The 23,308-nt window shown below is 40.9% G+C and overlaps 4 protein-coding genes across 12 annotated transcripts; 3 read left to right on the forward strand and 1 right to left on the reverse strand.

Moving 5' to 3' along the window:
* The first annotated feature begins 141 nt into the window (after positions 1-141).
* On the forward strand, positions 142-10,996 carry LOC6506653. Of its 2 annotated transcripts, none has more exons than XM_001957435.4 (8): positions 142-526; positions 5,198-5,364; positions 7,335-7,642; positions 8,041-8,784; positions 8,848-9,323; positions 9,388-9,502; positions 9,561-9,777; positions 9,834-10,996. In XM_001957435.4, exons 2-8 carry the CDS (start codon positions 5,302-5,304, stop codon positions 10,071-10,073), a joined length of 2,163 nt encoding a protein of 720 aa, XP_001957471.1. In that variant the 5' UTR covers positions 142-526; positions 5,198-5,301; the 3' UTR covers positions 10,074-10,996. The 2 variants fall into 2 exon arrangements, with proteins under 2 accessions (XP_001957471.1, XP_014764860.1); XM_014909374.3 differs by having other exon boundaries at positions 142-364.
* Positions 10,739-13,325, reverse strand: LOC6493298 (protein odr-4 homolog). Of its 2 annotated transcripts, none has more exons than XM_014908828.3 (6): positions 13,276-13,325; positions 13,107-13,226; positions 12,838-13,012; positions 12,558-12,648; positions 12,370-12,495; positions 10,739-11,981 (listed from the first exon to the last, which is right to left on the reverse strand). In XM_014908828.3, the coding sequence occupies exons 2-6, from the start codon at positions 13,197-13,199 to the stop codon at positions 10,985-10,987; spliced, it is 1,482 nt and encodes a 493-aa protein (XP_014764314.1). In that variant the 5' UTR covers positions 13,200-13,226; positions 13,276-13,325; the 3' UTR covers positions 10,739-10,984. The 2 variants fall into 2 exon arrangements, with proteins under 2 accessions (XP_014764314.1, XP_001957470.1); XM_001957434.4 differs by having other exon boundaries at positions 13,107-13,214; positions 13,276-13,294.
* On the forward strand, positions 13,317-15,557 carry LOC6506654 (methyltransferase-like protein). The gene is made up of 3 exons (XM_014909375.3): positions 13,317-13,533; positions 13,722-14,817; positions 15,264-15,557. The coding sequence occupies exons 1-2, from the start codon at positions 13,439-13,441 to the stop codon at positions 14,539-14,541; spliced, it is 915 nt and encodes a 304-aa protein (XP_014764861.1). The 5' UTR covers positions 13,317-13,438; the 3' UTR covers positions 14,542-14,817; positions 15,264-15,557.
* A 42-nt stretch (positions 15,558-15,599) lies between these two features.
* Positions 15,600-21,749, forward strand: LOC6506655 (vesicle-associated membrane protein 2). Of its 7 annotated transcripts, none has more exons than XR_001408880.3 (7): positions 15,603-15,740; positions 16,375-16,450; positions 16,750-16,900; positions 17,011-17,169; positions 17,235-17,286; positions 18,675-18,806; positions 20,137-20,272. XR_001408880.3 is itself a non-coding variant. In XM_001957432.4 (6 exons), exons 2-6 carry the CDS (start codon positions 16,422-16,424, stop codon positions 20,316-20,318), a joined length of 573 nt encoding a protein of 190 aa, XP_001957468.1. In that variant the 5' UTR covers positions 15,603-15,740; positions 16,375-16,421; the 3' UTR covers positions 20,319-21,749. The 7 variants fall into 7 exon arrangements, 3 of the variants coding, with proteins under 3 accessions (XP_044570304.1, XP_001957468.1, XP_044570305.1); XR_001408882.3 differs by lacking the exon at positions 18,675-18,806 and adding an exon at positions 19,022-19,496 and having other exon boundaries at positions 20,137-20,270; XR_004311010.2 differs by lacking the exon at positions 18,675-18,806 and adding an exon at positions 19,022-19,496 and having other exon boundaries at positions 15,608-15,740; positions 16,372-16,450; positions 20,137-20,270.
* Positions 21,750-23,308: the final 1,559 nt, after the last annotated feature.

Below are 23,308 nucleotides of genomic sequence, written 5' to 3' on the forward strand. Positions count from 1 at the left end.
GCAGAATTACTGCCAACAATAGTGCCTTTATAACGGGGATTTTCGTACCCAAAATCCGTACACTTCTCACCCAGTTCCAGACCACTGTGCACGGCCAACATATGTGTGGAAAAAGTCAAACGGCAAGCGGCGACGTTTTTCAGCTCGCCGCCGGAGCGTTTGGCGCTCACTTCTCGAGAAGACGTCGACTGGATCGGATCGGTGATCGGTATACGGAACAACAAGATCGTAACGGGTCGGATCGGATCGGATCGGATCGGAACGTAACGCACCGGATAGGTTGTTTTTCGCGGCGGTTGGATCGTATTGGAGCTGTGGAGTTTGGCTTGGCGAGGGCGACATCCGACGGATGGGAAATATAAATGTACGTGTTGTTGTCGTCGCTGGTTTATGCTTCTGTGCGTCTGGTTCTCCAATGTAAAAATAAAAATTGCTCCAATATGTATGCGCGAAACTGCTTTTGAAACAATTTTTCGGTTAGTGGCCAAAAGCCTCGAATGAGACAAGTACCAGTGCTGTGACCCAGGTAAACTTTGTGCAAAGTTATTCAAAACGGTGGCGAATTCATAAAAAATGTAATGCCATTCAAACTAAACAAATGTGCCTGTTATCCGTGTTTATATGCAAAGTGCGTCAGATTTTATGGCCAAGTTCTCCTCCTCGGAGCTAATCGAAGTGCAGCTGAAGGAGAGAGGTGGTGCCGAGTGATAAATGGAATAAAAAAATGTTTCATTCATGAAAACAATCTGAGTTTACATATGCCATCTTACAGATGCAGTCAAAGTTGTAGGATTTTCCAAATGGCTTTCAATTTTTTATTTTTATTTTGGTTTTATAAATTTTTGAACCAGAAAAGTTTAAAGAATTTTCTGAAGCTTACTTTTTTAAAAACTGATTTAAAGAAAATGTTTTTTAAACTAAAAGTATTGATTCTTTACAAAAAACAGTTTTTCAGAATCTTTTTTGAAATATTTCTATGATTTGGATTAGTTTTAGTTTGTGGTTTTTATTTTCTCTTAAAAGTAATATTTAAGATGTCTTTAAGAGAGAGTTCTTTTCTTCAAGAAGCTATATCCTTTGATATTTAACTATATATATTTCATAAAAATAAACAAAGATCAAAGTTTCTTTCTAAGTTTAAAGTTTCCTCAATCATTAAGTTGAGAAATATAGTTACTTTTAGTTACAAAAGATAAAAAAAGACAAAAAACAAAATTTAAGATCCATCAAAGCTATATATTTAACCCAAACTGTATGTGCATAAGTGTTTAAAAAGAATTTAATTCATATGCGGAAAATAAGGTTCCTCGGCAGAGATGTGTTTGTAGATGCACTGATGATCGGATACAGAGAGATGAGTGGCTAGGGATGCTGTGGGAGGGCCCGGAGGAGGCAGCTCGTCGGTGCCTTTGGCGATGCCATCGCGATGTGGAGATGCATCTGCGTGCGACTTTATTATTGAGAGCATGCGTGAATTGTTTCGCATTCATGAATTATTTCCAACACTTCCGCTAATACCCATGTGGTTCATGCTGTCGCAGAACGAATTTAATGCGTAGACGGATTACAAAAGACGGATCACAGAGACTAGCGTCTGACTAATAAATTAAGTTAGCCCGAATCCGTAGACAATGCCCAAATGCCCAAATTGCCCAAAATACTGCCCACGAACTGCCCACCTAGTAGTCGGCAGACAAAAACAAAAGCCAAAGGCATTGATTTGGTTTTTTAAATTTTATTTCGGTTTTTTTAGGTAGTAGCTGGTAACGTCATTAAAATTGCATTTGGTTAAACGGGCCTGGGGACATGCAACACACAAAAACACACACAGAGAACGACAGTTGATTGGCCACAGCAGACATTGTGGCTACCCGGCTCGGCTCGGCCCGGCCAGCTAAAAAGCTAAAAAAATAAATCAGTCAACAGATGCACTGAAAAAATAATAAACAAAGTAGGTTGATTAGGAAAATTTATATTCTGTTTATTTCCATAAAAAGGGTAATGAGGTTAATCGTAAATAGATCAATCATAAATCTAAATATTATCTTATAAAAGCTTAGCTGTTATCGCTTATTGGTTATCTTTTATTAAAAAAAAGGGTTTTGAAATATTGAGTTTTTTTGATAGTTTTTTGAAACTAAATATTCTGAAAATAGGAAACATTAAATCAAGTATCTAATATCTATCTAAAAGCTTATCGTTTTAATAGTGTTTTGATGTGATGTTTCATATATCTTCCCATATATTTTTTTTTTAAGTTTCTAAGGTTCTATGAACATCTGAATACATCTCTTAAATAGTTTGGAATTCCTTATTTTTTCTGTGTAAGAAACATTAGTTTTTTTTTATCATCTACTGCCCAAAACCAAATTTGTACATTTTCATTCATAAAAAATCGCAGACTCTAAGCAGCGGCAATTTAGGCCCAAAAAAAAAACGTGAAATAAAAAATACGATCGACCCCATGCCGAGTCCGCGTGGGCAGTGGGTGGCGTTTTGTGGTGGGTGGGGTGGTGTCAGTGGGCGATCGGCACATTATGTGCGGAACTAGTAAACACACATTTATGAGTACCCTACTCACCTTTAGGAATTTTATAAAAATTTACTCACCCGATATCCCGCCATCTGGGATGTAGTTTGTTATAGTATTTCGCGATACGAGCACTTATGTTGTGACGGCGACTCTCGACCCCGTCATAGTTGATTTTTAATCGTACTTTGTCAAGGTGAAGCTGGCGATATATACCCCGTGTAGGCGGTGGGCGGGGCAACGACTTTGCTTTTGTTTACCCAAACCAGGGAGAGGGGAGTAGAGATATAAGAAAATAAAAAAAAAAGCAAAGCCGGAGGTTGTTGCTGCTCTGTTTGCTATGCGGACGCATCGCGTTCTAAATTAAGAAGGCAGCGTCGCCCGAAGTACATACAAATGTACATAAATATTTGGTTTGAGCACTGGGGTGGACATTTCGGTGGTTTCTCAAAACCCCATCGTTTAGCTCCATCATCAGAAAAAATTTTAAACAGGAAATTTGTCAAAAAAATCAATTAATTCTAGTGTTTATATGGCGGGGGAGATCAATTTGGTGACGAATCATATCAAATTTCAGGAATAAATAATCGTTAAAAAATGTTTATTTATTAAAAATTTAATCAATTGTAGAGATTTCATTATGTTTCAAATGAAAAAAGGAGGGATGGATATTATTTTCATTAAAACATTAAGTACTACTGTGCTGTATCTGACTTTTGAAGTTCAAAACTCTTTTTCAAAAGTCTAGAAGAAGTAAATTGAAACTAAAACTTAAATCAAACCCATATACTAGATACGTCAGTGCACTTTGCTGTCATATGATGCTCTCCTAGATCTTAAAATTGGGTTATCTTAACAGGAATATAGCTCTCTTCAAACATAATTCTGGGAAATTATTGTATAAATCATTTTTTGTTTACTAACAGATGATGTCACAAAGATTTGGTGAAGAAATGTCCGCCCTAATGCATATAAATCATGTGTCGTCAGGTGTGTTAAAATAGTTTCTAGTGGTTCTAGTGGTTTGTTTGTTGTCTGTGGAATTTTATTTCCATCAAAACCGAAACCGGCGAAAAACATTCTTCACGCATCACGGGTTACCCAATATACTCAGTCGTCACTCGTATAGTCGGATCGGATCGGATCGGATGGATGCTTATAAAAATTGAATATATCCGCATGTTTGTTTAACTCGTTGAACTCACACTGTAAATAAATCAGACTGATCGATGTCTGGGGGAATTGGGTTTTGTTATTGTTTCGTCTTTATTGTTGCATCCATTGGAGGGAGCATTTATTGAAATTTAGCGCGGCATATAAATGGCCAATTTAATGGTTAACGAAAACCTGGTCAGGATGGTGGTGGCATCAAATTTGGTCATTTGGAATAACCAGAATTGCGAATGTGGGATTGCGCAGTGCAGTTCGTGCTGGCCGCCGTACTGGCATGGCAGTCTTTAACTGGCAGCTGGTTCCAGCGCATCTGACCTTATATGATCGCCAGAGAGTGTATCTGGATGTGGCCAAGATCCCAAGCGTTGACGTAAGTTCAAAGTACGCGTACTTGTGTTCTGGGTCTACTTAAAATTCCTCATTGCAGCTTGAGTTCGGGGCCTGTACATAGTACTAGATCTTTCTTTAAATTCTACTACTCACTTATGTGGCAGCATACTTGGGGCATCATCAAAAGCACTCTGGGCATCACAAAAAAACAACAAAAAATATACAGTTTATCTTTTTATGTTTTCAATTTTAAATCTCTGCTGTTTGTAATTACAATTATGAACGGGTATGTTGCTAATTAATTTTCACTTGTTTTTTTGTTTAAGATTTATTTTTGTTTTTGCGCTTTTGATCGCATTGGGCTAAGGTCTCAGACAAGTTCAAATATTTGCTTTGTAGTTGGCAAAAGGCAAAGGCGGCCGCTGCGATAGGGAGTCCGGAATATCTTACAGATACAGATACAAATTAACCATCGGCATTGGCATGGTTTAATTGTGCAGTGCGTGGGGGGCACTCTTTGTAATTTTTTTTGTATCTTTCGTTTTTTTTTGATGATTTTACTTTGACGCAAATGAGCCGCTTAGTCAGGCAAAATTAGGCACCTAAATGCACGACAGACGACGGGCTCGTTTAAAACAAGTACAGGTTCAAGTACGCCGGTTGGTGGGCGAATTATATAATTTAATTAGGCTAACCCAGAAAATAAAGAGGTTGTTTTATTGTTGTTGGAAAATATTGCGTAATTGTCAGCAGAAAGCTTTCGAATTTCAGGTTTTAATGCCAGGTAAATAACTAAGGATACATATGAACATATACTTCAGGATATATAGATCAATTTTTCTTAAAATCTCTTAAAATATCTCACGAAGAAGTATTTTTTATTATCCTTCTGATAGTTTACCAAATACATTGTTTAGAATATTTTTAAAAATAATTCTTCGTGCCTATGATTTAGACATTAAAAACCCATAAACTGCGGCCTCCTAAAGTGTGCAATAAAATGTCGCTTGCTTTTTAGAATACATAGTTTTCTAGTCATAAATTTTCCTTCCATTTAATGGCCAAATTTCTAAGATTTTTAGCACACACTTAATATGACTTTAGTGTTGGATTAAAATGTTAAGATCACTTCACTCTAGCAAACAACTTTTTGTCTATTCACAGTGCATTGGTCAGGGTCTTTGGATTCACGGATTCGCTACGGTGGCCGCCGGGTTTTTGAATTGTTTTGAACGTATTTTGAACGAGCGTACCGTAAGCAATTGAGCATGAAAGTGGTTTGCTTGATTTTGGAATTCCTGACTGTGGTACAACTGCTGGTCGAAGCTCAGGTGAGTTCATATGGTTCAAATACATTAAAAGTAAGTAGTTTCTAATTCCCACCCACTTGTCCCGATCGGCATTACGTCAACCCGAAACAATTCGATTGGGAATTGTGAACTATTTAAAATTGCAAGGTCAATTACCGCAACCAAATTAGTCGCACTCTCGTTGTTTTTTTTTGTTTGTACATTGTTTGGGGGATTCTCGTATGTATATATAAACGAAATCGGGTCCGGAACGATATAGGTCTCCTTGAGCTTGAGGTGCAGAGCAGACGGGCATTGTACTTATGCGGTTCGTGTGTATTTCCGCATGATTTGATGGGAATGTTTCGGTTTTCCATTTTCGAGTTTTCCGATTGCCATGACCTACGTCTGATTTCCACTATTAGCACCTCATTTGATTTATTTCAAACTAATTCTAGTTAAAATAGTGCCACAAATTAAACTAATACAGATACCTAATTAATTCAGCTATTAGGCTGAAATCTTGCTCGTGTCGATAATATGATAATTTCTTCCGGCTTTTTATCCGATATGTTTTTTACAAATGGTGAGAAGATTAAGTTAATTAAGTAAATTAATTTGGTAGCAGCCTAAATGAACTATTTTGGTTGTGGACTATAAAGTCCAACTACCGGTTATGGGCAGGTCTAGATTCTAAAATCTAGACTCTATAATTTGGAGTCTTGACTATGGAGGTGTAGAACGTGTCGTTGAACTAATAAAATTCTGGAATAAGTCATTAAATTATTTCGCTGTAAGGTCAAATAATATTTTAGGCAGTAAAACAGGTACTTTTTTTTAAAGAATGTAAAGGTAGATATAAATAATCAGGTTAAGTTTATGGTATATCTTAAATATTCAAACTATTTAAGTTAGAGATTTTGAGATCATATTTTAGATCAAAATTATAAATAGCTGTTTTGTTTGATTGTTTATATTATTATTGAGTTTTATTTAAAGACTTTGCTGATTCAGTTTCTAATTTAATAATATTCAAAGTGTTTATAGCACTCACAGCATGAAATAATGTACTGCTAAGCCAATTAAATTCGAATTAAATGTTTCAAATGATTAAACAATCTTGTTTTTGTTTATAAAAAAAACTATTCTCATTCATAAAAGTTAAATATGTTTTCGAGTGTACTTATAACCTTATAAAATAATCATTGTTGACTCATTCTTAATTCATTGACTAACAGTATTGACATTTACTAGACTTATCAGTAAGCAGTGCAAATAGCACCAATTAGTTCAAGATCAGGTTAATTATTCATGATCACTGCGCGATGTACCAACCTTGGAATGGGCAGGACATACTCTGTTCTAAAAATGACCAATTTTATGGTCGACGCCAGGCTGTAGGGCGAACTGAAGTGAGATTATGGCAATTGACTGGTCCTCGGCCTCGATGTCGAAGCCTATTTTGGGCTGAGACGGATGCAGGGATCCGCCGGATCGGCAGTCGGCGAAAAGCGTGAGTTATTTATAGGAGGCGGCGTCGCGTCGCCCGACATCGCATTTGGAACTGGAGCTGGGACCAAAGTGTACTGTCCCAGTACACTCCTCCTCCATCTCCCGAGTTGTTTCCTCCTCGGGGATAGGGCAGGGCATCCACCAGGCAAATACAGACACGAAACTGTCGAGAGCAATGACACTTCAAATAAAAAGCGGCGACATGTCTGATTTATAGTGGATGGATGAAGCGGGGAAGCTGGAAAGCCGGGAAGACGGAAAGTCGGGAAGCGAGTGTGGGCTCCTTGGTAACCAAAATCGTAGGGCGCAGATCGCATTTCACACTCTCGACCTCATAAAAAGGGAAACCCAAGATCTGATCTTTAACTTCTTCTTATACACAGGAAAAAATATAAAATTTTTAGAGTTTTATTTTGAAAACTAGAAATCTAAGATAAGACTTTACACTAGAAGTCTATAAAATTTATTATATAAATAATTACCTTTATGTTTGTCCCTAGGGAGGCCATGTCCAGGAGGCGAAGAGGTCGATAAATGAGATACGAGATGTACTTCATCATCCCCGGCACCACCACCACTCCCACCACAGCTCCAGTTGGATGGATGGTCGGCGGGTGCACCGCCTGCGTATGCCGCACCACCAGAGGTGGAGTGGGCGACGGCGCTCCATTAGCCACCACCAGCCGTTCAGTCGGTGGTCCCAGTGGTCGGCTTGTGACGGAGAGTGCGTCCGCCGGAGGGAGCGCTTCTGCAAGGTGAAGCGGAAATGTGGCCATACCAAGCATGTGGAGCAAAGCAAATGCAGGCAGTGAGTGAAGAATAAATTAATTATTTATTAAAAATATATCTTAAGCTATTTTTTTTTAGAATTTGTAGTACTAGGTACATGTTTTAAATACGTCATCGATCTGGTGCAATTACATGAAGTATTTGAAACATACTTGTTACACACAGTCTGCCGCAAAAATAAACACTATTTTTGGCTTTCCTTCACATAAATAACACTTTTGTGCCGACTATTTTTTGGGCCAAATTTTATTTTTTAGTTTGTTTATTCGTAAAGTGTTCTAATTTGGGCAGCATCTCCCGTTTCACATTTCACACAGACTTCTGAAAAGTATTTACACAAATTTTGTAGTTTAAATAGTTCTTGTTGAATATTTTTAGTAAGTTTTGTATTTAAGCGGTTCATATTTTTGTCAACAGCTGCCATCCTGCACCTCCTGTCGCTTGGCAGCCTCCTCCTCCTCCTGCTCCGTCGGTGATTGTGGACGAGAGCCACTTCCGCGAGAAAGTCATCACCCAGGCTCCCAGCCCACCGGCCATAATCATCAATGCCGCGGCTGCTGCCTCCAGTGGACCGAACTATGATCACCACATCACCGAGTACAGGGCACCACCTACCTATCCACCAACTCCACCACCCACACAACCTCCAACTCAAGCAACTACTCAGCCACCTCCCAAGCCCGTAGAGATTGTGCGATACCCGGAAAAGGACTTCTACAGCGACGAGGAGTCTGATGGAGTGGTGGATGCCGACGAAGATCCGTACTACTCTGGGGAGAATGGTGACTTCTTTGTCCTCAAGCGTCATCGTCACAGGAGGCGGCAGCAGGGTCGCAAAAGGAGACCCCAGGGGGGTCGGCCGCATCCCAAGCCGAGGGACTACTACGATGATGACTTCATGGATTTTGGGGAGAGGAAGTCGCTGAGGCCCAAAAATATGGTTGAAGATGGCAGTGTGGAGGGCGATATCTTCCAATACGAGGATTTTGATCTGGAGCCGGATTCCCAATACCAGGATTCAGGGGAGGCTGATCCTGAATACCGCAATGTCAGTTGGGTGCAGCCGCCGAAGGACGGTCAGGTCCTGCGGCGAAGACGCATCTACTCCAAGTGGAGTAGATGGACCAAGTGCTCGCCAAAGTGCACCACTCGGAGATACAAGTAAGTCGGGTCGGACAGCTAAGAATAGAAAATTATTAATATTTTTTAAATTAAACCCCTTAGAAAATGCCGGAACATCGATCAGTGTGGCAGGGAGGTTCTCCGAGAAATAGCATACTGCTATACGGAGGGCAGCTTCTGCCAGCAGTGGCTGCAAACCCAGTTCCAGAAAACACCTGCCTTTGAGACGAGACCCGGGCCAAGTTCTCCAGAAAGCGCCATGCGCCGAATGCACACGGCACAGCCAGAGGAGTCCATCAACGACCTCAACTACATTATGACCGGAAAGGGATATCAGGGACTGGAGTATAAGCCCCTGAAACTGAGCTGCGGCATAGTTCGGAGCGGTACAGGACGCAGGAGCATGTCCAACATGTTGAAAATTATAGGTGGACGAGCATCCAGGAAGGGGGAGTGGCCTTGGCAGGTGGCCATTCTGAATCGGTTCAAGGAGGCTTTCTGCGGCGGCACCCTCATCGCTCCCAGATGGGTCCTAACTGCTGCCCATTGTGTGCGTCGGGTGCTTTACGTTCGAATAGGTATGATTTCTTTCTTGAGAAGATTCCGGATGGAATGTTGATAAGTCATAGACATCATCGACAGGTGAGCACAATCTGGAGTACGAGGATGGAACGGAAATTCAGCTGAGGGTCCTGAAGAGCTTCACGCATCCCAATTTCGATAAGAGGACTGTGGACAGCGATGTGGCCCTGCTTAGGTATGTATTCTATCTTCTAGATTGTCCACTTAACAATAATATTTATACTTTTTTCCAGGCTACCCAAACCGGTGAATGCCACCACCTGGATTGGTTACTCCTGCATGCCACAGCCTTTCCAGGAGCTGCCCAAGAATGTCGAATGCACGGTGATTGGATGGGGCAAGCGTCGCAATCGGGATGTGGTTGGAACTAATGTCCTTCACAAGGCAACTGTGCCCATTATATCGATGGGACATTGTCGACGGGTCTACCACGACTATACCATCACAAAGGTAAGTAATTGGTCTGACGAGGGACTGAATGAAAATAAATAATTTTTTGATCCTAGAATATGTTTTGCGCCGGACATCACAAGGGCCATATCGACACCTGTGCCGGGGATTCGGGGGGACCGCTTTTGTGCCGCGATACCACCAAACCCAACCATCCGTGGACCATCTTCGGCATCACGTCGTTCGGCGATGGCTGTGGCCAGAAAAACAAGTATGGGATCTATGCCAAGGTGCCCAATTACGTGAACTGGGTGTGGTCGGTTGTCAACTGCAATGGCAACTGCAAGATGCATTAGGTGCATCTACGGTGGGTACTTAGTAATCGCGGATCCGTCGTGGATCCGACAACTTGCAGAGGCTGTGAAACACTTTAATTACACTTCAAGTGTCCCGATCCGTGCGATCACCACGTCACAATTCATGATGTGCTCATTTTACGATCCAAAAGCTAGTTAACTAGAAGTTACAGAACATGGCTTTCCGTAATGTAATTTTGAACAAAAACGATTCGAAATTTAGACAAGCTAATATTTATAAAAAATAAAACATAAAAACCAACACCTGTTGCGATATTTTGTCTAATTTAATTCTTAACACCATAGTAATGTTTAATCATAAGTGCAAAAAATTGAAAGCCAATTAACATTGCATAAGCTAATTAGAATAAATGTTGTCTTAAGCACCAATCCTCAGATTGATGAAAAATAAATCATCTGACAAATATACAATCCCAAGTTTCTTAATAATTAAACTAATAAAAACATTGCACTCTTGAAAAAGAAATAAAAAAGTAAAACAATTATAATTGTATAAATCGAATTAAGTGCAAATCGTTCATGTATTTTAAATCAAAATACTCAATTCAGTGGCTTAAATCTACACAAATATTATATATAGGAAAATATATTACAATGGAAAGAGCAACCCCTGCCTTTTGGCATACCAAAGATTCACAGATGTGTACATTACTCATTAGTTTATTATATTGGTGTTAAATGCTGCACACTTTTGCTTTCACAATAAAACTATTCAACGTGACCCCTAAACACTTTAATTTTTTACTACTACGAGTACACAATGGATTTATAAAAAACAAACGATCACAAGAGAGAGGTGAGTGCGCTAGCACACATGAAAATAATGCATCTGTATAAAAAACATTTCGTATAAAGAGCTACAGGAGTAGGGTTTGGGGGCGCAGTGTCGCCTACCGACCGGTTATAACATAGTGCACGGCCACCGATGCCAAGAGCACTAGAAGGGCCACCGCTATGCCCACCATGTACAGGCTGCGCGAGAGTTCCGGCTTTGGCATCGAGCTGGGCAGGACGCGGCTATCGTCCGTCGAGTCGGTTGTCTGATTTCCATTCGTGAAATTAGAGTCGTCGGGCAGTCCTTCGGCCTCTCCGGAAATGGCCTCTGGATCGATTTCAACATCTAGGACTTGTTTTGCTTGGGCCACGGCAACAGTGGGCGCCTCCCCACGAAACAGGTACTCGGAGAACTGTATCTGTGCTCCGACCGATGTGCTGGCTCCCTCGGAAGGCAGGCTGAAGAACACTCTTCGCGGCGGCTCGCTAATGTACAAAGCCTCGTTGGTCACATACGGGTCCGTGAGCCCGTCACAGTAGACCTGAATACGGGTGATTAGCGAGCGCAGCACATCGTCGCGTAGGAATCTCTTTACGTCCGCAATACTGTTCCGGGGACTGCAGAATATCCTCGTAGCAATGATACCGCTCATGCGCAGAGTACCATTGTATTCGCGAACCTTGATGTCAGTCGGCTTGCTCAGTTGGCACTTCACGGGCAGCACAATGCTGGCCCGAATTGAGTCACCGGCACCCACTCCACCGTCCGATGAAATCATTGGTAGGGTTTCAGGAGTAGTGCTTCCCGGGGTACTGGAACCTGTACCGCCGCCTGTGGTGGGTTTCAGTCTGTCGCCTTTGGGCTTCTTCTTTTTAATGTAAGTCTGCAAGTCAATGGTGTCCTCGACCATTTCGTTTTGCAGGAACACCTCACTGGCCAGCAGATTTTTGCGCATTGCCTTTATGATGTTCTGGAACTGATCTTCGATGTTTATGCGACGACTTATGTCCACTATGGGCAACACATCATCCAAATAGTAGCTAGAGTCCAGCTGAATCCATTCGAAGGGCTTGTCCACAAACCTGTGTTCCATATTCGAAAAGGTTCCGCCACTGCCAAGAAACACGATAAAGTTTTAGTTTTTCGGAAAATCAGCGATCAAGTAATATCAAACTACCATATAAACATGAACAATCCTAAAAGGGCTAACTAACACATAAAATGCATTCCGAGAAATAAGAAACAAAAGGACTGGGGAAGCAAAGTAAGTGATTATTTAACATTTAACAGATAGGGATACATAGAAAAATACTTCTCAACATGTTAGTTACCATATGATGCATTTTATGTTTGCCGTAAAATACGTTTTTTTGCAATGTCTAGTTTATTTATTTTTTAAATGTAAGCGATTTGTTTGGTGAGAAAGAGAACACACGGTGAGTTTTCAGGGTAACCTCAAGACCCACATTAAATATTTATGTTTCGGAATTTGATACTTACTTTCCGTAACTGTAGTTCTTGCAGAGAACCTTCTTGTCGGATAGGGAGTACGACAGAAATACGTAGTCAGTCTGTGCAATATCGGTGGTGTAGACACCGAAGGAGCTGTTGCTTTTAAGGAGCAAACTGGAGGAATAGAGAGTGGGTTTATTACTTTTCTGTTAGTTTGATTCTACTAGAACACTTACTCATAAACGTCTGAAAACAGTTTTTTGGCATTCTTGATTTCCGAACTCTGATCAACGGCAACATCGGGTCTTATAGATGAAACAAAGATGCCTGCAAGAACAGATAATGTTTAGATATATAGTTTTTGATGCCCAAATCCATATCAGTCAGTTTGGAACGTGGGAACTCCACCTCCTGTCTCTACTGATATGCCTCTACTGACATGCAAATCACACCCACAGATACAGGTTGGATTATGACAAAAAAAAACAATAAATAAGAGACATCACGCAAACCCACCGATGACGTCAAAAGAGCCGGGGCACATTTTGCTTGCACTCAGCCACTGGGAGGCCAACGCCTGCGAGTTGACGTCCGCGATTGTGAGCCGGACATCGTTAATATCCTCCAGATCGCCATCCTCCTCGTTGTTCCGCGCCAGATGGACCACAATGCTCTTGGTAAGGTCGGCTTGCTACAGGACCGGTAGGAGAAAAGAGATAAACATGAGCTGGGGGGGCACGAAGCACAACAAATCTACGTGGCGGATGGCTGACGGTGGCACTTACATGGCCCACAATTATGCCGTACGCGAACTGGTTCTCCTGTGCGCATTTCTCCAGGTACAGCTCGTCCGATTTGCTTAGCAGCACTGTGCGCATCTTATGGTAATTGATCTTTCGAATAATCTATTGTAATGTTAACTAAATTCGGTCTATATTTCTGTTTAGGCGTTACCTTTCCCCGAGTGGCATAAAATCTCGTATCCTAACCATCGATAGGTATCGATAGACCCATAACTGGTCACACCAATCCTACCCAACCTCGCCGCCTGCTCTTTACATTGTTTAATTTTGATTTTAATGGTTAAATCCAACAGGTAGCTGGAGATCCTTCTGCAATGAGTGAAACCCCTGCCGGAGACAGCGAGAAACGTCCACAGTTCGGCACCCGGCTGCTCACCAACACCGAAGACGTCTTCAAGCACAATGCTTGGTAAATATGCCCTCTTCCAGCTGCGGCGCCTGGCTAGTAAAACTTGGGAGCACACTCGGGGGCGCAAGAAGCCAGCCGGAGCAGGTGGACGGCTGCTCACGGACGCGCACGAGGTGTTCGAGTTTAATGCCTGGTACATATCCTTGATTCTGTATTCATTGAAACCCTATAATCTTTCCTTCTATCAGGGACCACGTGCAATGGGACGAGGAGCAGGAACTGGCAGCCCAGGCGGCGGTGGCCAAGAACTCAGCCAACAAGATGAACCAGGAGGACAAGGATCGCTTTCAGTCAGACGCTCCAAAGTTCTGGGACTCGTTTTATGGGATACACGACAACCGTTTCTTCAAGGATCGTCACTGGCTTTTCACCGAGTTTCCTGAGCTGGCTCCTCTAGAAACGAAAACCTCTCAGGTTCCTCAGCCTTCCCGCAGCATCTTCGAGTTGGGCTGCGGCGTTGGCAACACCATTCTTCCCCTGCTACAGTATAGCGCTGAAGAGAATCTGAAGGTCTTTGGCTGTGACTTTTCGGCAAGAGCAATCGAAATCCTCCAGAGTCAACCACAGTTTGATGCGAAACGCTGCCAGGTATTTGTTATGGACGCCACTCTGGACCAGTGGCAGGTACCTTTCGAGGAAAACTCGCAGGATATTATAGTAATGATCTTCGTCCTGTCGGCCATTGAACCCAAGAAGATGCAGCGGGTGCTGGAGAACTGTTATCGCTACCTGAAGCCTGGAGGTCTGCTTCTGTTTCGTGACTATGGCAGATATGACTTGGCGCAGCTGCGTTTCAAGACGGGCAAGTGCCTCGAAGATAACTTCTATGTACGAGGTGATGGAACAATGGTGTACTTTTTCACTGAGGAGGAGCTGCGGGATATGCTGACCAAGGCGGGACTGCAAGAGGAGCAACTTATAGTGGACAGACGGTTGCAGGTCAACCGCGGCAGGGGCTTGAAGATGTATCGTGTTTGGATTCAGACAAAGTTTCGAAAGCCTCTATAGTTCTTTAGTTCTAAAACTCTTACTAGACCATTGTGCTGTCCTCTTACTTTAAGTACAAAACTTATTTTATTATAAAAATGTTTAGTTAATAAAGTGCAGATATTATAAAGCCCGGCTTGAATTTAAATTATTCTCCAATTAACGCTGCTTTTCTATCGACAAGGAAAAGCTTCTCGCTGGAAAAGGAATTCGCCTTCGTCCATCCAGCGAGCTTTTTCCCCAAATACACATAACAGTTAGGAAAGCTGCAAGTTTTCCCAGTTGGCTAAAAACGTCGTAAGTGAAAATTTTTCTTGTGCTGCGTAAAATAATTTTAAGAATATTATTTAAGGCATAATTTCTGTAAACTTGCGTTGTCCCCGGGTATTAAGAGTGTTGTGCCACTTTTCAGTTACTAAAAAATACCCAAAACTAAATGAAAACTCTACCAAAAGAATCATAAAAGTTTTGGCATGTGAATTTTCATTGATTTTTTCCCAAGAGCCATTTTGCAAGTGTTTCTCGAAATAAGCACAGCAAGCCTTTGAGTCTTACATGCCCCTGGGGACATGCAACAGAAATAATAAAAAGGTGCAGGCAGCGATTGCAGTATAAGTGGGCGTGTTTCTGCTCCCAAGTTGAACAATTTACGTCTTAGACGAATAAATAGACACACATTTAGAGACCTTCTTAAAAGCTGAATGTACTAAAAATAGTTACAACTATTTTCGCACTCTATTCAGCTGCCGTGACAGTTCCAGTGCGCCGAGCCAGAGCAATATCCTTCGAAAGGCTGTCGTGGCAACATACACACTTTCACATACACATCCAGAACCAGATCCAGATCCAGCCGATACCCCCGTGGAGTGGAGTGAAAATTCATTGACGATTGGGGGGCGAAAAAGCTCTGGCCAAAAGCGAGTGAGAAAAGGGCAAACAGGAGCGAGAGCGATAGCGAAAGCGAAAGCAAAAGCGCAACCCTCGACAACAAAAACAACGAAGCGAGTTCAGCTGCACCACCCACACCATACCACCACTACAACCTCGTAACCACCGCCACAACCACATACCGACCGTTGGGCCAAGTGCATAGAGTAATCATCATTAAAATCATCGTCGCACCGCCAGCCGAATTCGTAGAGACAACCACCACGGGCTGCAACAGCACCACCTGAAGAAACCACTCAGAAAAAACCGAAAACACAACCCAACACAGAAATGTAAGTGGACGTTATTGATTTGTTTTTTCTTCGTTTCGTTTCGGCAGGGTCCTATATTTTTTTTCGCACAGAGGGGAGTTCTTATTCTGATAGCCGCATTAAGTATACGCAGCGTGGGTCGGACATTTCATTTCTCCAAGTACCGAGGTTCATAAAACAACAGACCAGCAGCTGTAGCTGCAATTTCATTTTATTTCGGGCCAAGGAATGAATCACTTGAGGGTGACGATGACGTTGCCGCATCACATGGCCAAGACTCTCACACCGCAAAATCAATAATGAGTCAGGACATGCAAAGTAACTAATTGCACCTGTAGGGAAATTACACTTCACTTTCTTTGCTTCAAGATTCTTCAATATTTTATTTCAAACATCCATCAAAAGTGTATATTTGGCAGGACAACAACAACAGCGAAGATTGTCGTCCTTAAGAGTGAGGCTGAAATATTGATTTGTTTTCCTTTGTTGGGGGCAGAGCCTCGGCTATATGATACACAATTTGTATGTTAATTTTGGTGTGAGATTCTTGGACTATCTTTGACGGGGAAATAGTAGCTTATAGTTAGTTGAACTATAGTAAAAAATATTTTATTATTTATGATTAATTATTTAATTCCCTTTGGCCCCCTAGCAGAGCACAGAAACCGAGGTAAAGCTCTCAGTTTTTTGTGAGGCTCTGAAATGGGCAAGAAAGACAAGAACAAGGAACCGTAAGTGCCGCTCTTTAAGGGTAGCCGGCTAGATATATAATACTCCAGCACTGTCTATACTCTACACGTATCTTCGAGATGTTATAGCTAAGAGATAGAAAGATGTAACCTCCAAAAACCCACACAGAAACCCTTTTATCCCAACACAACCACCCACCCACCCACTCTTTTTGTGTAATTCAAGTCGAAAACGTATTTAATTTGAGACCCCGTAGGGAGTTGATTAGTCTTGGTACAAGCTATTTTTATGCACCACTCGATGGGTAAGGATACTAATGACGGGCCACCTCCCTCCACAGGGCGGACGCTGCACCAGCTGGCGATGCACCACCAAATGCCGGAGCTCCGGCCGGAGAGGGCGGCGATGGCGAGATTGTGGGCGGGCCACACAATCCCCAGCAGATTGCGGCACAGAAGCGTCTCCAGCAGACACAGGCGCAGGTCGATGAGGTGAGTTTTCTAATCTAAATATAGAAATATAATCTTGGGTCTCATTTATACTGTCATATATAATTGTGGATTAAACTGAAGTGTTATAATAATATTTTATTCTGGACTAGGTGGTCGACATCATGCGCACAAATGTGGAGAAGGTGCTGGAGCGCGACAGCAAGCTGTCGGAGCTGGACGATCGTGCCGATGCCTTGCAGCAAGGTGCCTCGCAGTTCGAGCAGCAGGCGGGCAAGCTCAAGAGGAAATTCTGGCTCCAGAACTTGAAGGTCTGTGCCGGGCTATCTTATATATTTGAAAATAACTCAAAACTCTTTCATTTTTATAATTTTAGATGATGATCATCATGGGCGTGATTGGACTGGTTGTCGTGGGTATCATTGCAAGTAAGTTGATCGTGCCGGTATCCTGTTCTCTTAATCATAACCCGGACCTACAAGAACACACAAAGCCTCTAGAGCCCAGACCTAGAGATACTGATACCGACCACACCAATACAGAAACGATACCAACGAAACTCATAACCCAAAATTGTGTTCGTCTCCTGAGTTGGCATTTTGATTTTGAACTGATTTCGTTAGCCTTCGTTACACACACTGATTCCAAATTACGTTTTTATTAATTAATTCTGCCACCGTTTTTTTCTCTAGGTAACTTTATGTAGATTGCTAACTAACTAATCCATAAGAAACTAGTAACTTAGCCGCAATGCAATGCAAATCGAAACCAAAATCAAAAGTCAATCAATCAACCCAATTACGATCCAAATCGATACCAAAATTCAAACTCATTTATATCAACCGCTATGAGTAGAGCTCTGACCCTTTGACGATCGTTCGCTGAACCGATTCGAACTCGATGCCTTGCGAAAATTTAAATAAACAAAATTTAAAAAATAAAAATATAAGATATACATGCTAACCGATCGATCAGTCAATCGCATCCATATCATGCGCTTCAGCAACCACCACTATAACAATAACTATATGGTATATATGTATATGTACCTATATCGAACATATGTATATCCCAGACCAACATCATCATGTGGTTCCATACGAGCATAAGCACAGGTTCGGTAATGATTTGATTTGATGCCGTGTCGTGTGTTGTTATCGTTTCGTTATCGTTGCCTTACCTGTAAAAAAGCTGTTTTTTAGCTCCAAAAGCCGCAAATCGTACCTCTGTCTGCCCACACAAAAAAAATTTCGTTGAAATCCGATCCGAAACTGAATCAGCAACCGACGGATCAGAGGTGAACCGATATGCGCTTGTATCCGTAGGACCTTAAGTTCTGTGTTTCTAACTAGCTAACGTAAATCCCGTAAACCGTAACCGTAAAGTTTGTTCAGTGTTTCGTTATCCGTTTTTCTTTCTGTTAACATTAATTAACTGATATTGGCGATCCACCACAGCAAACAGTAAATAGTAAACAGCAAGCGCAGTTAAAGACAACAAAAGCAGCCACTGTAGCACCACAACCACAGACACACAGTTGTGCCATGTCCTGTGTAAAATACTTAATTCGTAGTCCCGTACTCCCGTAACCCAGTAATCGTAGTACTATCCGGTAGATACAAACTTCTAAACTCTAAACGCAATGGCCATCAAATAAGATCGAGTTTTAAATAAAAGCCAGCTATAATTGTACCACCGAACCAAAGCAAAAGCATAAAGTTCTGCAATTTCATCAAGTTACTTTTGTTCCTTTCAATATTTTCACTTTTATTTCACATATTTCAATACACTGTACAATATTTTTCAACAATTACAGAGAAAGACGAAGAGTAAATACACTGAACGCCTTAGCTTCTTTGTACAATTTTCTTATTCAACACAATTTATTGACAAAAAAAAAACGAAAAATTATTAAATCAAATACTAAAAAGCACTTTATATTTGTGAGGTAAAATCGACAGAGAATTCTTAATACTTTATTACTCATACGCAACGTTTATCGCTAGGTGCACCCGTTGAAGAAATCATTTACCAAATTTTTACATTTTATTTCAAAGATTTTTATTATTCACTCTAAAATAAAAATTTGTTCGCTTTGAAAAATTGATTCGTATAAGAGAATAAATTTAAGAAAACATCAATTCACCGAACAATTTCTCGTAGAACCATATATGTCGGATGATAATGCTGCTCCGCAGCCTAATGCCGTGCCACAGCAGGTGGCTCCGGCTCTGGCTCCGGCATCTGCACCCGAATCAGCTGCACCACCACCACTACAACCACAACAACTACAACAACACCACCATACACTTAAATCTGAACCACCGACACTCGAGAAACCATTGGCCGAGAAATTGACCGACATCCCACAGAGTCCGTCGGATGAAGTGGCGACTGGACAATAGAACGCTTCCAAAAAATTCCGAATTCAGAAAAACACCAACTGAACAGCAACAACAAGAACAACAACTAAAACTAATCAGCCAAGCAACCATCGACTAACCACCTCCAAGCTGCATCCATAGAAACATACTCTCGTATAGTCTCAAAATTAACCAAAATTTTAGAAGAAAAGATAACATTTCACACTCTCTTAGTACTTTGTACCATTGAAATACGACCTTATTCGACATACACTGTAAGCAAAAGCAAAAAAACAGCAAAATGCAATGCAAAATTAACATTCTGTGTAATTTGACACCTGAGCTTTATTCTTAAACATCCGTTTCCGTTTCTGTACCGTATCCGTTTCCGTTTCCGTTCCGCTGTCCCTCGTTACAAGTTGAGTTTACTTTTTCGTTCTCTTGTATGATTTTAGCTGCATGTGTGTGAGTTAATCGATGTCTTTGTGTGCTTAGTAATCTTATGGTTCTATAATTTGTTTCAATTCAATGTTGTATATTCTGAGAATTGGCCTGAGTTTAATGCACCAACCAGCTGAGAGAGAAGGAAGCTAACGAAGGACTATAATAATTGGTGGTTTGGGGGACAGCCTTCGGTGTAAATAATTTTGTTTGGATGCAGCCAGTCCAGGCTGCATGACCCGCTCCCTGTCCACCTCCCATTCTCTACAATCTCCACTTGCTATATAATATCTATATTTATATCTAAATATTGCGTCATGAGTGAGCTTTTAACCATTGAAGTGTAATAATATTCGATGTATCGATGTGATTGTCATTCGAGACTGAAAGAAGTTGAAGAAATGGAAAAATGATTGTATTGAAAGATTACTAATCATAATCACTTGTTCCACCCCCTTTACCGCCCGCCCACAGATAAACTCGGCCTCATAGGCGGGGAGCAGCCGCCCCAGTACCAGTATCCCCCGCAGTACATGCAGCCACCGCCGCCGCCGCCGCAGCAGCAACCCGCCGGAGGACAGTCGTCGCTGGTGGATGACGGAGGAGCAGCAGGCGGATCAGCCGGAACAACCGGGGGCGAGCACGGTGGCGTATAAGTAACGTAAGGCCATCCTTAGCCAGCCAATCAGCCAGGAGGGAAGTTTCTTGATGACGATGATGATGATGACGATTGCCGATGTGGCGGAAAGAAAAAAACCAAACCAAAAAGGAAAACTCAGTTATACTAGAAAAAAACTCAATAATAATTTCCACTTAAACGATGTTGATGGGCACGAGTTGAGAAAGGGGAGAGAGGTTTTAAGTAACTTATGTCATAATATTAATACTAAATCTAAAGAAGACGCTCCGGACAAATTAAAGTTGTTGCTAATTTGTTTATGGTTACATTATTTCATGCATAAAAACAAATGGTATATATAAATATAAATAAATTATAAATATATGAAATTTGAAAATATTTACGAGTAACTCGAAAAAAAAACCCTAGAAAACTATGCCACTTACTATACTATATTGAACTTGGATCTCTAGGCTGCACTGGCAACAAGGAGCGCCAGTGGAGCAGGAGGACAGGCAGTCGCTTCCCGATGTTCGCAGCTCTTTGAACTCAGTTTCCTTAGCAAATCTAAAAAATATATATATAAATAAATGATGTACTAACTAGATGAAATGAAAAGACACTACTATTTCGGAACAAAATCCCATATAGAGAAGACACAGCTTTGTTCCTAAGTAAAGTTACGCAAAAAATTAAAAAAAGAACTTTGAAGTGTGTAATCCAAAAATACAAAAACCAAAACTGAAAAATTTGAAATCGAAATGCCATATAGCCTAAAGCCTGCAATCGGCTTGGACACAAATTAGAAACCGATTAAAAATATGCAAAAGTAATTGAAAATTAAATGTATTCATGGAACTTTACTATGTAACAGAACATATTAGAAAAGCAAGTGTAGAAATTCGAAACCTGGAGGGATCTGATATCTGAGAGAAAAGAAATCTAGTAAAAATATACAAATGAGGTTTATTTGCAGCTTTATGTTTATTGTGCAATCATTAACGTTGTGTTTAAGAAACATATTGTTCGAAAGGGTTCGATTGAAAGATGAAACCAAACAGTTCAACGATTAAAAATTAAGCGCTAGACACACAATATACGTTGGTTATGGAACAGATTTGTTTATTTAACTCGAATCAGGCCGAGACGCCAGAGGCAATTAACATATGTATGTATATTTCAATGTTACGAGTAATAGTCGGAGGAGGAGAAGAATACCCTAGGCATATACGATATATATGTGTGTATATGCATGTAACGATATGATATTTAGATCTCACACACTCCACCACCTAATCTCAGAACCCCATACCCGATCAACACTACCGATCTATCAGACTCAGAACCGATTGCTATGAGAAATAAATCTTGAAAACTTTGAGACACCCATTCCATTCGTCGTAGCACATATTGTACTTAACTTGTTCGAAATGAAAAGAAAAATAAATATACCTATATTAACGATTAATGTATTTACTAATTGATTCTACAAGCGCCTGCCCAAAGTGCTTTGCCTATTAACAAATCGAAGGCATCAACAAAAAATCGAGAACAAAAACCCCAAAAATGGGAATATAACGAAAATCCAAATCCAAATGCAGGTATTTTAGCAATATTCGTAGCATGTACAATATGTCGCCCTTAAAGCTTATTAGAATCTCGTTCAATGTCCATTACAAGACTCACCCAGACACTTCACATGCATATAACCATTACCAGATATAAATCAATATATGTATGTACTAACCAATGACAAATGTTTAGAAAAGCGTTTCGATTTTTGTTTGGATTTTAACCGAAAAAAAAACAACAAAATAATAAAAACAATGTATACACGACACCAAAGACAGAGTCCCAGTGGAAAAAAGCGAAAAACCGGCTAGGATTCCCTCGGAAAAGCCTAACAAAATGGGAATCCCGTAGGCGAGCCGAACAAACAAAACAAACTCTAAAAGAAAACAGACGGAAGAGAGAGTATATATATATATGAACCGTATATAACAATAATATTACTAATTAATTTAATGATTAATTGCACCCCGAAAATACATAATTATTTAAATAAATAAATAAAAATAAAAAAAATGTGTTTTTTCTTATTTAATTTTATCGAAATTTTTAAGACTCTTACATTCCCATTCCATTTAAACCATCAAACCTAAGGATGTGCCTAAGAATAGGAATTTGCAAAAAGTATAGCATATTTATCAGCGCCGTGGTACGTGGAAAGCTAAATTGCTCACTTGACTTCGGGAAAGGGATACCACCGAGTCATGTGGGTGCATACATAAATAACAATTGGGACGGAGACAGCAAGCCAACAGGATAACTGAAACTAAAAGCCTGTCTGCGGAGGGAAGTCTGGATTTAGGTGGGCGCAGAGGCGTCTGTTTACCACATTTGCCACACCTGATTAAAATCTATTGACAATGCAGGCGACGGCGAAATTGGAGCACCGCTAACAAGAGCCACCCGCCAAAGGAAACGGAAACGTATTGCCCCTCCACCCGGCTCTTTTATGACCTAAGCTGCTCCAACTGGCGGCCCTTAATGAAACCCAATTACGAAAGGTGTCCGCCATCCGAATCCTAGGGGCGGAGGGCAAACAATAACAGCTGCAAAGAGCCGTCGAGTCGAAGGCCCAGCTGCCGCCGCAACACCTGCAAATTTTATTTGCATTTTTGCTGCTATTTTAATACCTCTTAAATATAGATTGTGGGTATATACGGTATTAGAAGAGATATACCTTTTATATAATAGACGGTATATAGCTATAGTTTTATATTCTTTATTCAATCTTTCCCTTAAAGTTTTGATTATCAATTTAAAGATACACCATATTAAGGTAATATGCAAAAATCTGAAAAATATGTGCAGGATTATATCCTGAAAAGGTATTTGTCGCAACTAACAAATTTACTTGTTTATTGTTATTAACTTCGTCGCAATTTCCCGGTGAGGACTTGCGCAAAGACCCCCATCTCCGGTTAAGGACACTTCACTATCGACCCCCTTACTCCGGAATCG

This window comes from Drosophila ananassae, chromosome 2R, assembly GCF_017639315.1.
Source record: "Drosophila ananassae strain 14024-0371.13 chromosome 2R, ASM1763931v2, whole genome shotgun sequence".
In the NCBI taxonomy this organism is placed as follows: Eukaryota; Metazoa; Arthropoda; class Insecta; order Diptera; family Drosophilidae; genus Drosophila; species Drosophila ananassae.